The 14,124-nt window shown below is 44.9% G+C and overlaps 1 protein-coding gene across 4 annotated transcripts in view; it reads right to left on the reverse strand.

The window, feature by feature from the left end:
* Positions 1–792: 792 nt before the first annotated feature.
* LOC311107014 (serine/threonine-protein phosphatase 4 regulatory subunit 3-like) overlaps positions 793–14,124 on the reverse strand; it is a 32,514-nt gene continuing 19,182 nt past the window's right edge. For 2 of the 4 annotated variants that reach the window (XM_084149465.1, XM_084149463.1), the window contains exons 8-15: positions 10,353–10,484; positions 9,813–9,915; positions 9,336–9,494; positions 8,730–8,899; positions 8,286–8,425; positions 7,604–7,809; positions 7,156–7,337; positions 793–2,332 (exon numbers count right to left, since the gene is read on the reverse strand). In XM_084149465.1, the coding sequence (XP_084005591.1) occupies positions 2,222–2,332; positions 7,156–7,337; positions 7,604–7,809; positions 8,286–8,425; positions 8,730–8,899; positions 9,336–9,494; positions 9,813–9,915; positions 10,353–10,484 (1,203 nt within the window). In that variant the 3' untranslated portion in view covers positions 793–2,221. Of the gene's footprint in view, positions 2,333–7,155; positions 7,338–7,603; positions 7,810–8,285; positions 8,429–8,729; positions 8,900–9,335; positions 9,495–9,812; positions 9,916–10,352; positions 10,485–14,124 lie in introns of all 4 variants that reach the window. The other 2 variants (XM_084149464.1, XM_084149462.1) reach the window with 1 other exon arrangement.

Consider the following 14,124-nt stretch of genomic DNA (forward strand, 5'->3'; position numbering starts at 1 on the left):
GTCATGCTGTGGAATAGACATAGCATTGGTGGGGGGAGGCTATTTTCGAAAGGTTTGTCTCCAAAGTCTATAAAAGGCTTTGTAGTGAATGGAGTTTTAAATAGGCGCCGTGAAATCACGGCCTGCTGAGCTTCTGGGGATCAGATGGGTTTAATCAGAAGGTTTTAATTAATAGCAGATGTTTGGCAGCCGACTCTGCTATTGAAGGGATGAGGTGGGATAATGCGGCATGCGCCAAGGTGGCCCCATGTCGCCGTTTGCGTTTAGGAATTCTTCCAGCACCCACTGAGGCACAGATAGCAATAGGGAAGGAGACATGACTAATCGATGTTTAGCGTAAAGAGAACGGTCAGTCACGTCTATCCTTGGTCTTAACCATAAAAAAAATTGTGTAGATACCATCAACCATTTCCCCTTGGGGATGAATAGAATTTATAGAATTAAACTCGCCCATAGACCTTAAATAATTTTGCCATTTTGATGAACTATCCCATTTGAGCTTTGGAAGAACTTTAGTGATGACACAAACTTAGGTAGCATTTTGAACCTTAAGATAAATTATGAAGGCCAAGAAATTAAACCGGTGCATTAAAATATGTGTAAGTAACATGAGAACGGACAAAGTTGCACCTCTCAAGACCTTACAGTACTATACAGCCACCGTCTCTTTTTCATGTCTTGTGTGATGCGAGGGTACCACCTGGTGGAGACCGTGTAGACATACAACTGAGGTTCACCCTTGTAAAGAGATAGAACTGGTAAGCTGACCTCATCAAGTCAAACCATTACAAAATTGTTAAAAACGGGTTTATGAATTATAAAAAGTTCCCATTCACAATAAAATAACATTCTACTAGACCTTTCAACATCCCCAAAAATCACGTTCAGGTGTCAAGTGAAGAATCAGCTCGAGAACATTGAAAAACAGTTGCCATGTCCCAGATCTGCTTGTGCTGTCTTGCTGATTTCTATGGTCATTGTCACACCACCATAGAAGTTGGCAAGACCACACAAACAGATCTGGGGCTTTGCTACTGCAACATAGCAGTGCAGAAATAACACAATTTCAGTCTCGCCAGCACAAAAGGTAGTAGGACATCATACAGCAAAGATCATTTTTAATGGTCCCAAATATTTCTGAACAACTAAGTGTACACTCACGTAAAAGAAAACCAAAAAAATGAGAAGATATGAAAAAAAATTGATCACATCTACAATTCCACTCAATCTTTAATCAAGAAAGGATTACAAATTATTTTTCCAAAAAATCTGCAGTTTCAAAGGGCAAAAAAGGGTAAAACTAGCTCAACCTACTGGGGTTTTTAAAAACCTGTTCAAGTGCGACTGAAAAGTTCCTGAACATGTAAAGGCAGGTCTCTTTTGTTGTCGTTTACAAAAAACTGAAGAGAGAGAGCGAGAGGGAGTGATTAAAAAGGAAAAAAACGGCTGGCTTTTTTCTAATGAGAGGAATAACTTCCACTGAGCAACGACGACAGCACTGATGACATCATCATAACGAAAAACAAAACGACTTCGCCCCGTCGGTCTGCAGTCTCACGTCTGGTCCTAGAAACTAACATCTAAAAAGGATTAAAGATATTAAAAGAAACAAAAAATGGAGAGAAAAGGGGGGTGGAGAGAGAAATCAACAGAAGTGGGAGGAGAAGTCAGCGTAGGGGGTGAGTGGTTCTGCATCTGGATTGGTCGGCCCCATTTTGGGGGTCGCTGTGATGTCCTTCCCTGAGTGGGGGGGGTTGGGGGTGAGGCAGTGTGTCATGGTCCGAGCCCGCAAGCTCTTTGGGGTTGAAGTCTGTGTATGTGTGTGTGTGTGTGTGTGTGTGTGTGCGTGTGTGTGTGTGTGGATGAATGTGTGTATTTGTGTGGTCATTTCCTGCGGTATTTTAGCTTTGTTTGATTATAAATTGTCACTCCGCCCCTTTTATTTGACGCCATTATCGGTAATAGTCTTTTCTCTCCGCCTTTCTCTCTTGTCCATTCGTTCGTTCCTAGCTCTGCGGCCTCCCGATTGGCACTTGTATATTGGGATTAGTTAGAGACGCGTATCCATTCATAGTCCGCTCCTCAACAGAAGCCCCCATTGAAAACCAAGGGGGGGTGGGGTTCATTCATTTGTTTTAACAGGTTGAGCAGTTTTTGTTCGTTCCTGTGTTGAGTCCATCGTGGGATCGGTGGAAAGTAGTCATTAACGTTTAATTTTTTATTAGGAGCTCAGCTTGGACTTCTTGGACAGGGGCGGAGTCTCCTCTTTACTCTCGCCGCCCACATCCTCTTCATCTTCTTCGTCGTCATCAGGGTAGTCCACCAGTCCCACCTGAGTGAGAGCGAGAGAGAGAAGGGGGGGGGGGGGGGGGGAAATCGGGGTCATTCATGTATTCGGATCTGATCTTGATTTTAATTTATTTTTAAATACAGAAAATAACTACTTAACTCTTTACCATAACAGCAGTCTCAAACTTAGGCATGGGGGCCACATCAGGCATGCAAGCTACTATCTTGGGGCCCCCAAACTGATATCTGATTCCCATCAGAATCAGCCCCTTAAGAGGACTTTTTTCAGCCATTGAAATCCTTCGGAACAGTGCAAAAAAAAAAAAAAAAAACACTCTATACTGTATATACACACAGTGCCTTCAGAAAAGTATTCATACCCATTGATTAATTCAACATTTTGTTGTGTTACAGCCTGAAATCAAAATGTCCAAGTCGTGCCATAGATTTTCAAGTCAAATCTGTAACAAGGCCACTCAGGAACATTCAATGTTGTCATGGTAAGCAACTCCAGTGTATATTTGGCCTTGTGTTTTAGGTTATTGTCCTGCTGAAAGGTGAATTTGTTTCCCAGTGTCTGTTGGAAAGCAGACTGAACCAGGATTCCTCTAGGATTTAACCTGTGCTTAGCTCTATTCCGTTAATTTCTATCCCAGAAACTCCCTAGTTCTTGCCGATGACAAGCATACCCATAACATGATGCAGACACCAATATACTTGAAAGGTACTCAGTGATGTGTTGGACTTGCCCCAAACATACCGCTTTGTATTCAGGACATAAAGCTAATTTCTTTGCCAAATGTTTTGCAGTTTTACTTTAGGGCCTTATTGTTAACAGGATGCATGTTTTGGAATATTTTTCTTCTGTACAGGCCTCCTTCTTTTCACTCTGTCATTTAGGTTAGTATTGTGGAGTAACTACAATGTTGATCCATCCTCAGTTTTCTCCTATCACAGCCATTAAACGCTGTAACTGTTTTAAAGTCACCATGGGTCTCATGGTGAAATCTCTGAGCGGTTTCCTTCCTCTCCGGCAACGGAGTTAGGAAGGACGCCTGTTTCTTTGTAGTGACTAGTTGTATTGATACACCATCCAAAGTGTAATTCATAACTTGCCCATGCTCAAAAGGATATTAATTGTCTACTTTTTTATATTTTTTACCTATCTACCAATAGGTGCCCTTCTTTGTGAGGCATTGGAAAACCTCCCTGGTCTTTGTGGTTGAATCAGTGTTTGAAATTCACTGCTCGAATTAGGGACCTTACAGATAATTGTATGTGTGGGGTACAGATATGAGGTCATAAACATTTTTTAAAAACTATTATTGTACACAGAGTGAGTTCATGCCACTTATTATGTGACTTCTTAAGCATTTATTTAAATGTTTACTCCTGAACTTATTTAGGCTTGCCATAACAAAAGATTTTGAATACTTATTGACTCAAGACATTTCCGCTTTAAATTTTTTATTAATTTGTAAGAATTCTACTTTGACATTATGGGGTGTTGTGTGTAGGCCAGTGACAAAATCTAAATTTAATCAATTTTAAATTCAGGCTGTAACAACATAATGTGGAAAAAGTCAAGGGGTGTACATACTTTCTGAAGGTACTGTATATATACACAAACACTATACAGTGCATTTGGAAAGTATTCAGAACCCTAAACTTTTTACGCATTTTGTTACGTTACAGCCTTATTCTAAAATGTGTCCTGATTGCGTCTGGTGTGGGTGGACAAAATCAACATGCGAACGATGGCGGACGCACGCGCCCGGTCTAGTCAGCATTTTAGGCTAGTCCTAGTTAGTTAGTCATTGGCTAACACAAAGCATTGTTTTCCCCACAGGTAAACTTCCTTAAGGAGTTCTGCGCCTTCTCACAAACGTTACAACCTCAAAACAGAGACACCTTCTTCAAGACTCTGTCGAACATGGGCATTCTCCCTGCACTAGAGGTTATACTGGTGAGTGCCCACACACACAAGCCCTAGCCCCTACCTCATAACCCCTAGGCACTTGTGTAAATTCCACCTCGTCAATTTGAGGGCAAGGTGGACCATATTGCTTATACCTATTACCTACACAGTTCTTTCAGATCTACATTGATGGAATATTATACTCATAAATTCAGACTGCTTTGTATTTCTTAGCTGTCTTTTACAGTGTTATTCTACTCTGTTCTGATCCTTCATATTCGATTCCATTGTCTTCTGTGACTGTCGTGAATGTTGTGTGAGTGCGCGTGCCATCAGGGGATGGATGATGTGCAGGTGCGTGGCGCAGCCACCGATATCTTCTCCTATCTGGTGGAGTACAACCCCTCTATGGTACGAGAGTTTATCATGCAGGAGTCCCAGCAGAACGACGACGTAAGTACAGCTCTCTTACCTATACCTGCATCCCCCCATATGCAATAGGACAACAGAGATATGAATCTCAGAGTTAAACATTATGGAAATGGGACGTACAATGCCTTCGGAAAGTATTCAGACCCCTTGACTTTTTACACATTTTGTTAGGTTACATTGTTAGCCTTATTCTAAAATTGATTTAAAAAAGTTTTTTTCCCCCTCATCAATCTACACACACTACCCCATTATGACAAAGCAAAAATAGGTTTTTCCAAATTGTTTGCTAATTTATTAAATAGAACACACTGAAATATAACATTTACATAAGTATTCAGACCCTTTACTCAGTACTTTGTCGAAGCACCTTTAGCAGCGATTACAGCCTCGAGTCTTCTTGGGTATGACGCTAAAAGCTTGGCACAGCTGTATTTGGGGAGTTTCTCCCATTCTTCTCTGCAGATCCTCTCAAGCTCTGTTAGGTTGGATGGGGAGCTTTGCTGCACAGCTATTTTCAGGTCTCTCCAGAGATATTCGATCGAGTTCAAGTCCGGGCTCTGGCTGGGCCACTCAAGGACATTCAGAGACTTGTCCCGAAACCACTCCTGCGTTGTCTTGGCTGTGTGCTTAGGGTCATTGTCCTGTTGAAAGGTGAACCTTCGCCACAGTCTGAGGTCCTGAGCGCTCCAGAGCAGGTTTTCATCAAGGATCTCTCTGTACTTTGCTCCGTTCATCTTTGCCTCGTTCCTGACTAGTCTCCCAGTCACTGCCACTGAAAAACATCCCCACAGCATAATGCTGCCCCCACCATGCTTCACCGTAGGGATGGTGCAAGTTTTCCTCCAAACGTGACGCTTGGCATTCAGGCAAAATAGTTGAATCTTGTTTTCATCAGACCAGAGAATATTGTTTCTCATGGTCTGAGAGACTTTAGGTGCCTTTTGGCAAACTCCAAGCGGGCTGTCGTGCCTTTTACGGAGGAGTGGCTTCGGTCTCTACCATAAAGGCCTGATTGGTGGAGTGCTGCAGTGCTCTGACATGAACTGTCAACTGTGGGACCTAATAAAGACAGGTGTGTGCCTTTCCAAATCATGTCCAATCAATTGAATTTCCACAGGTGGACTCCAATCAAGTTGTACAAACATCTCAAGGATAATCAATGGAAACAGGATGCACCTGAGCTCAATTTTGAGTCTCTTAGCAAATGGTCTGAATGCTTATGTAAATAAGGTATCTGTTATTTATTTGTAATACATTTGCAAAACATTTTAAAAACCTGTTTTTGCTTTGTCATTATGGGGTATTGTGTGTAGATTGATTATCATTTGTATTTATTTAATCAATTTTAGAATAAGGCTGTAACGTAACAAATGTGGAAAAAGTCAAGGGGTCTGAATTATTTCTGAATGCACTGTATATACAAAAGTATGTGGACATACTTTTGTTGCGTCGTGCATAAGAACAGCCCTTAAACGTGGTACACAATATTTTAAAAAGTATGTTGACACCCCTTCAAATTAGTGGATTCGGCTATTTCAGCCACACCCCTTGCTGACAGGTGTATAAATTCGAGCACACAGCCATGCAATCTCCATAGCTAAACATTGGCAGTAGAATGGCCTTACTGAAGAGCTCAGTGACTTTCAACGTGGCAACGTCATAGGATGCCACCTTTCCAACAAGTCAGTTCGTAAAATTTCTGCCCTGCTAGAGCTGCCCCGGTCAACTGTAAGTGCTGTTATTGTAATAATATAATAATATGCCATTTAGCAGACGCTTTTATCCAAAGCGACTTACAGTCATGCGTGCATACATTTTTTTGTGTATGGGTGGTCCCGGGGATCGAACCCACTACCTTAGCGTTACAAGCGCCGTGCTCTACCAGCTGAGCTACAGAGGACCACGTGAAGTGGAAACATCTAGGAGCAACGGCTCAGCCACGAAGTGGTAGGCCACAAACGCTTTGCCAAGACAATCCATCCACCTGACAGGTGTGGCATATCAAGAAGCTGATTATCACACAGGTGCACCTTGTGCTGGGGACAATAAAAGGCCACTCTAAAATGTGCAGTTTTGTCACACAACAAAATGCCACAGATGTCTCAAGTTTGGAGGGAGCTTGCAATTGGGGTAAATTGACTTCTACTGGTTTTTCATTTGCAATTGATAAAAGTTAATGGTTGTTAGCAGTGCTTCGGTAAAACAAACCCAAAGTGTGGATTGCAGTCTGTCCTTCTCCAGACTGATTTCAAGGTAAGGAAACAAAACATGTCAATTTTATACTTTGGGTTAACTTCCCTGTCTTTTTGTAAGACCTAAACTACTAAACCAACTCCGACCCCCAAACAATCATCCCATTCTTAGGCACAGAATGAAGAAAACAGACAAATTGTGATGGACTACCTTGACTTGTCCAATAAGAAATTTACATTTTCATTTGAAATGTTTTCTGTTGTTACGTGCCCTAATGAACACAAACCAGTTCCCGTGGAGACGAGTCGGGTCCTACTACCCACCTTTGTGGTGACTGTGGCTGCTGTCGGGGGCGAGCCCTTGGCCCCTGACCCCGGCGAGCCGGGCGGGCTGGACAGGCTGGTCTTGGTGGTGGAGCTGGAGAAGGAGAGCTTGAAGCTGGGGCTCTGGCGGCCTGACAGACTACTGGACTTGCCCAGGACTTCCTTGTCATCCGAGTCTTTCACTGTGGGGCAGAAAGACCGAGATATAGACAGTTGTGGGCTGTCAGTTTTACAGTTTTTTTGTTCTCAGTACAGAGTATATCAGCAACCTTCAAATGCATGAGCTGCCCTTAATTTAATTTCCCATGAGCAACGGAACGAATTGAATAATCCAAAAAGTACAAATTCCAAACAAAAACAAGCACACCTAAACTCCCCTAAAAAAACTTCACATATGTATTTGACCCAGTTCTGTCAGTAATTCATGCATTCTTTCCCTGTGACCTACGTTTCTTCCTTTCCATGAACTTGCTGATGGGGTCCATGAGGTCTTCATTCTCGCCGTCGCTCGCCTTGGTGGTCTTGTCCGAGGGGGGCACAACCGCCTCGCACTCCTCCAGCTCGTCCTCGTCCGCGTTGAACCACATCTCCTCGTCATCGTCCAGCGTCCGCGCATCTCGCCGGAACCGGTGGTTCCTCAGGATCGACCGCATGCTGTGTAAGGGGAGTTGGCAAACAGTTAAACTTGAGCATGACCGTAGAGTTGAGTTACAGATAAATAAGAGATAGCAAATTGATAGAAACCAGTGGATTCCAAATGTAAAAAATAAACAATCATTCATAAGGCCAATCAGCTTGAGTAGAACCAAAAGACAGCAGCCCTAGCCAATTGGATTCCTTTAAAGCCAAAGACAACTACCTACTCATCCTGTAGCTAATGGCAGCCATTTCCAAACACAACCACAGCTAGAATGCCCATTACCAACCCCAAACATTACTAGCAGAATTTGTATTTCATCTGTCCATTCAATCATCAATCCAATCCTCTCCCTAGCCCTCCGGTCCCCCCCCCCCCCAAGTCTTAGAGTAGAATAGTAGTCTTTATTATCCCAGAGGTGCAATTCCTTTTGCAGCACATAGTCAAAACAATGGACACAAGACAATAAATAAACACAAAAACGATATATTACCTGTCCAGTTTGGGGTTGTCCTGCCTCTCCCTCTGCTGTTCATAGCGCAGCTTCAGTCCTTTAAAGGTTTGCACGTAGTCCACGTCCTCCAGGGCCTTCCAGTAGTTCTCCACTATGTGAGCCGTCAGGGACTTCACATCCTCCTGGGGAGAATGGTAGTGTATAGAGGAGGAAAGTAAGGGAGGGAAGGAGAAAAATGGGGGAGGGAGGAAGGGCAAAGAGAGAGAGAGGGAGGGAGGGAGGGGAGAGAGAGAAAAAGGGAGGGGAAGACCGTACCAGTCTTGTTTAATACAATGCCCTGCGTCATGTCTTGGCGGTTGACTTCACTCTCGCTTGTCACAACACTGATAATCGCATTCTTGCTCAGCTTAGGTTTTGTTCTGTCTAAGCAAGGTGTGATATTGTCGAATGTGGGCCCGTTAGGGGTGGGTGGGGGGTACCCACCACGCGGACATATTCGAACATCTCAATGATGGCCGAATTCATGAGGTTGTAGCGGGCGCCGTTGTTGAGGAAGGCCTTGACCACTGGCTCAAACAGGAAGTTCTTCATGATGTAGCGGTTGTAGAACTCGTCCTTCAGCCCGATGATCCTCCGCATGAAGCGCAACGCGCCTGGAGGAGAGGGGGGGATGAGTGCGCATCAATGAAAGCAGAGTTTTACACACATTCAACTTTTCATGGTGATCTTTTGATAAAGTTGATACAGATACAATGTTCCGACCGACTCGTAAACAGTGTGCAGACATACAGTGTGCAGACATTACAGTTTTCTCCTGACGGTCAGCACAGAGAGAGACTCAGCAAGTGCGTGTGTGTGATTTTCCAATAGTGCGTCGGGGAATCAGAGAGAAAAGGACAGGTGAGGGGGGTTTTAAAGGTCTAGAGTGGGGGTGGTGACGCATAAAGAGTATAGTGTTGGCTAAATACAACACAGGCTTGGTGAGGCTATCGTGACAATGTAGATAAGGTGATGGGGCAGGTTTTTGGCAAGCTGAACGTTACGTTGTGTGTTACGGTACTATATGGTGTGTGTGTATAGAGGACTCACAGAGGGCCAGGAAGGCGTGCTGTGAGGCGGTTAGCACCAGGACCCTACGGAGGATGTCCTTGTTGATGATGTAGTTCTTGATGTGGTAGGTGTGGTGCTCCACACAGAACGTCAGCAGCTCCAGGATCAGCGCCAGCAGCTGAGACGTCTGGAAGTCATCTGGAGGGGATACAGGGAGGGAGGGAGGGGATGAACGGTGTGTTCATAACAATCATGAAGCACTCACACACATACAGTGGCTCATATGGTGTGTGTGTATACATGTTTAAGAGGTCATTCATTCACTCAGAGCATTCACACACACATACTGACATAAAGTGACTCATCTCGGGTGTGCGTGCATGTGACAGAACGCTAAATTGTAGCTGGTCGCATCAGATTGTGTATATACAACTTTGAGTGAATGCGTCAGTCATGACAATCACAGGGCACTCACACACACACCCCGATGGTGTTTTAGGGGATGGATGAACACACCTTTGCTGGGTTTGTCATCCGTGGTGTTGGCCAGTAGTGGAGCAGAGAGGACGTGCATGCAGTGCTTGTAGAAGAAGCTCAGGAACTCTGTCTTCTCTGTTTTCTGTAGGAGGAGGAGAGTCAAACCACAAGATGCAAACACTCCAAGTGAAAAGGGTTTCACCAAAACACAGAAGACCTAAAGGAAGTGCCTAGGGAGTAAGTCGGGCTGGGTTTACACTCCACCGGGTGAACTCCTTAGTTGCAAATTATGGCATGCAGCGAAATCTCTGTGCGAAGCCATAGGTGCGGTGGCGAGTGAAGTCACAAAACGGTCGCGGAGCCTCTAGGAAGTATGCCTGGTGGGTTTTAAATCCTGCCCAAGGACTAGGAGCTAAGGGTCGATTCGAATTCCAGCCACTCTCTCGGGGGGGGGGGGGGGGGGGGGGGGGGTGGTGGGTGATAGGGCCGTGCTAGACTTATATTGGCAATGACCAGCATGTTCTCAGGGTGAAAGGGGTAAGGAAAGGTCAGAGGTAAGAAGCGAGCCGCTCTACTCACATTGGCGGTGGCCATCATGTTTTCGGGATCCACCAGGGTGCGTAGCAGACCCATCAGCTGCACGGCGCCGCCCAGCTCTGGGTCTGAGTCACAGATCATGTGCTCGATGATCAGGTTGATCAGCAGTATGTCCTGGGAGAGACACGAAGGGAGATACACAAGAGACTTTAGACAGACACACCGTTAGCACTGCTCCCCTAGGTACAGATCTCAGAGCAGCTTCCCCTTCCCCAATCCAAATCTCAACCATTGGTGGGGGAAATGTAAAACTGACCCAAGATCAGAGTCTAGAAGCAAATTCAACACTAGCACTAATGCTACATTCAAAACACCTAGGCGACTCAAAGAAAGTCGCCCCGGACTGCATGAAAACTCATGGACTACCCTTTGTTGCTTGGCAGTTTGCCTGGCTGGCTGGTTTGAAGAGCATGCTAGCTAAATAAATATGGCACTTCAACCATCAAAACTTCTTAGCTAGACCTTAGGCAAAGTAAAACAAAACAAATTGCCATCATCGTCTCATTGAAAACAATTACATCCGAAATGAAAGCAGATCTAATTCAATTGAATAATCTCCCCATAAAACTTACAGGTAGAACAAACCTCTAGAATTGCATGGCTACCAAAATTGCAATATTTATTTTCGGTAGTACCAATTACCCCACCAAAAACATTCTTTACATTTACATTTTAGTCATTTAGCAGACGCTCTTATCCAGAGCGACTTACAGTTAGTGAGTGCATACATTTTTCATACTGGCCCCCCGTGGGAAACAAACCCACAACCCTGGCGTTGCAAGCGCCATGCTCTACCAACTGAGCTACAGGGGACCATAAGAGACTTCATAAAACTTAGAATAAATAGGAAAGTTTTACATGACCCTAAATCTGAGGGTGGTTTTAACCTTCTAGATTTGGAATTGTATCAAATCGCCAAACAAGGCTTTTACCTCTGACATATTGTTAAATGCACTAAAGAGGAACAATGGGTACATACTGAAGATGCACATGCTCAACCAGGGAAATCTTTTCACGTGTTTTGTTTACAAAAGGATGGAGTTAAGAACATTAACAACTTCAAATTTAAGAACACTATAACATGGAAGAAAATGAAACAGATTCTACAAGAACCAATATCACTCCCTAAAAACACAACCCCTAAGGAACAATCCTTGGATAGCTTTTCAGAATTCACTGATAAAGGCATAGAAACCGGAAATGAACTGGTAATAGGCAATACAATAATTCCATGACTAAATTAAAATGCAATTTTGGACTGACCAATGTGGACATTTTCAAATACATGCAACTTAAAAAGGTTTATAGTGTACAAAAAATGTAGACCTGAAAGCTTATAGGGGAATCCTATTTGAGTCAGAAAAAGGTACTCGTATGATAGGTAAGATATACAAAACCGTGCAAAGAGCCTATCCAACTGACAATCTCTTAGAAAACAATATCAACTATTGGAACCAAGACATACAAATAACTGATTATTAGCATAAGATTGAGGGAGTGTTGGAACATAACGAACAAAATTACAGTTAACGAAAATGTATGGTTCATCCAGTATAAACTAATGTACAGTGAGGGAAAAAAGTATTTGATCCCCTGCTGATTTTGTACGTTTGCCCACTGACAAAGACATGATCAGTCTATAATTTTAATGGTAGGTTTATTTGAACAGTGAGAGACAGAATAACAACAGCAAAATCCAGAAAAACGCATGTCAAAAATGTTTTAAATTGATTTGCATTTTAATGAGGTAAATAAGTATTTGACCCCTCTGCAAAACATGACTTAGTACTTGGTGGCAAAGCCCTTGTTGGCAATCACAGAGGTCAGAAGTTTTTTGTAGTTGGCCACCAGGTTTGCACACATCTCAGGAGGGATTTTGTCCCACTCCTCTTTGCAGATCTTCTCCAAGTCATTAAGGTTTCGAGCCTGACGTTTGGCAACTCGAACCTTCAGCTCCCTCCACAGATTTTATATGGGCTAGTGGCTAGGCCACTCCAGGACCTTAATGTGCTTCTTCTTGAGCCACTCCTTTGTTGCCTTGGCCGTGTGTTTTGGGTCATTGTCATGCTGGAATACCCATCCACGACCCATTTTCAATGCCCTGGCTGAGGGAAGGAGGTTCTCACCCAAGATTTGACGGTACATGGCCCCGTCCATTATCCCTTTGATGCGGTGAAGTTGTCCTGTCCCCTTAGCAGAAAAACACCCCCAAAGCATAATGTTTCCACCTCCATGTTTGACGGTGGGGATGGTGTTCTTGGGGTCATAGGCAGCATTCCTCCTCCTCCAAACACAGCGAGTTGAGGCCAAAGATTTTGGTCTCATCTGACCACAACACTTTCACCCAGCTCTCCTCTGAATCATTCAGATGTTCATTGGCAAACTTCAGACGGGCATGTATATGTGCTTTCTTGAGCAGGGGGACCTTGCGGGCGCTGCAGGATTTCAGTCCTTCAAGGCGTAGTGTGTTACCAATTGTTTTCTTGGTGACTATGGTCCCAGCTGCCTTGAGATCAGACAAGATCCTCCCGTGTAGTTCTGGGCTGATTCCTCACCGTTCTCATGATCATTGCAACTCCACGAGGTGAGATCTTGCATGGAGCCCCAGGCCGAGGGAGATTGACAGTTCTTTTGTGTTTCTTCCATTTGCGAATAATCGCACCAACTGTTGTCACCTTCTCACCAAGCTGCTTGGCGATGGTCTTGTAGCCCATTCCAGCCTTGTGTAGGTCTACAATCTTGTCCCTGACATCCTTGGAGAGCTCTTTGGTCTTGGCCATGGTGGAGTTTGGAATCTGATTGATTGATTGCTTCTGTGGACAGGTGTCACCACCTCAAGGATCACCACCTCAAGCTGAACCCTGGCAAGACGGAGCTGCTCTTCCTCCCGGGGAAGGACTGCCCGTTCCATGATCTCGCCATCACGGTTGACAACTCCGCTGTGTCCTCCTCCCAGAGTGCGAAGAGCCTAGGCGTGACCCTGGACAACACCCTGTCGTTCTCCGCCAACATCAAGGCGGTGACCCGATCCTGCAGGTTCATGCTCTACAACATTCGGAGAGTACGACCCTGCCTTACACAGGAAGCGGCACAGGTCCTAATCCAGGCACTTGTCATCTCCCGTCTGGACTATTGCAACTCGCTGTTGGCTGGCCTCCCTGCCTGTGCCATTAAACCCCTACAACTCATCCAGAATGCCGCAGCCCGTCTGGTGTTCAACCTTCCCAAGTTCTCTCACGTCACCCCCCTCCTCCGCACACTCCACTGGCTTCCAGTTGAAGCTCGCATCCGCTACAAGACCATGGTGCTTGCCTATGGAGCAGTGAGGGGAACGGCACCTCTGTACCTTCAGGCTCTGATCAGTCCCTACACCCAAACGAGGGCATTGCGTTCATCCACCTCTGGCCTGCTGGCTCCCCTTCCTCTGCGGAAGCATAGTTCCCGCTCAGCCCAGGCAAAACTGTTCGCTGCTCTGGCACCCCAATGGTGGAACAAGCTCCCTCACGACGCCAGGACAGCGGAGTCACTCACCACCTTCCGGAGACATTTGAAACCCCACCTCTTTAAGGAATACCTGGGATAGGATAAAGCAATCCTTCTACCCCCCCCCCCCCACCCCCCCCCCCCACACACACACAGCGGAGTCGCTCACCCCCTTTCGGAGACATTTGAAACCCCACCTCTTTAAGGAATACCTGGGATAGGATAAAGTAATCCTTCTACCCCCCCCCCCCCACACACAGCGGAGTCGCTC

This window comes from Coregonus lavaretus (assembly GCF_964263955.1).
Source record: "Coregonus lavaretus genome assembly, chromosome: 31".
Taxonomy (NCBI): Eukaryota; Metazoa; Chordata; class Actinopteri; order Salmoniformes; family Salmonidae; genus Coregonus; species Coregonus lavaretus.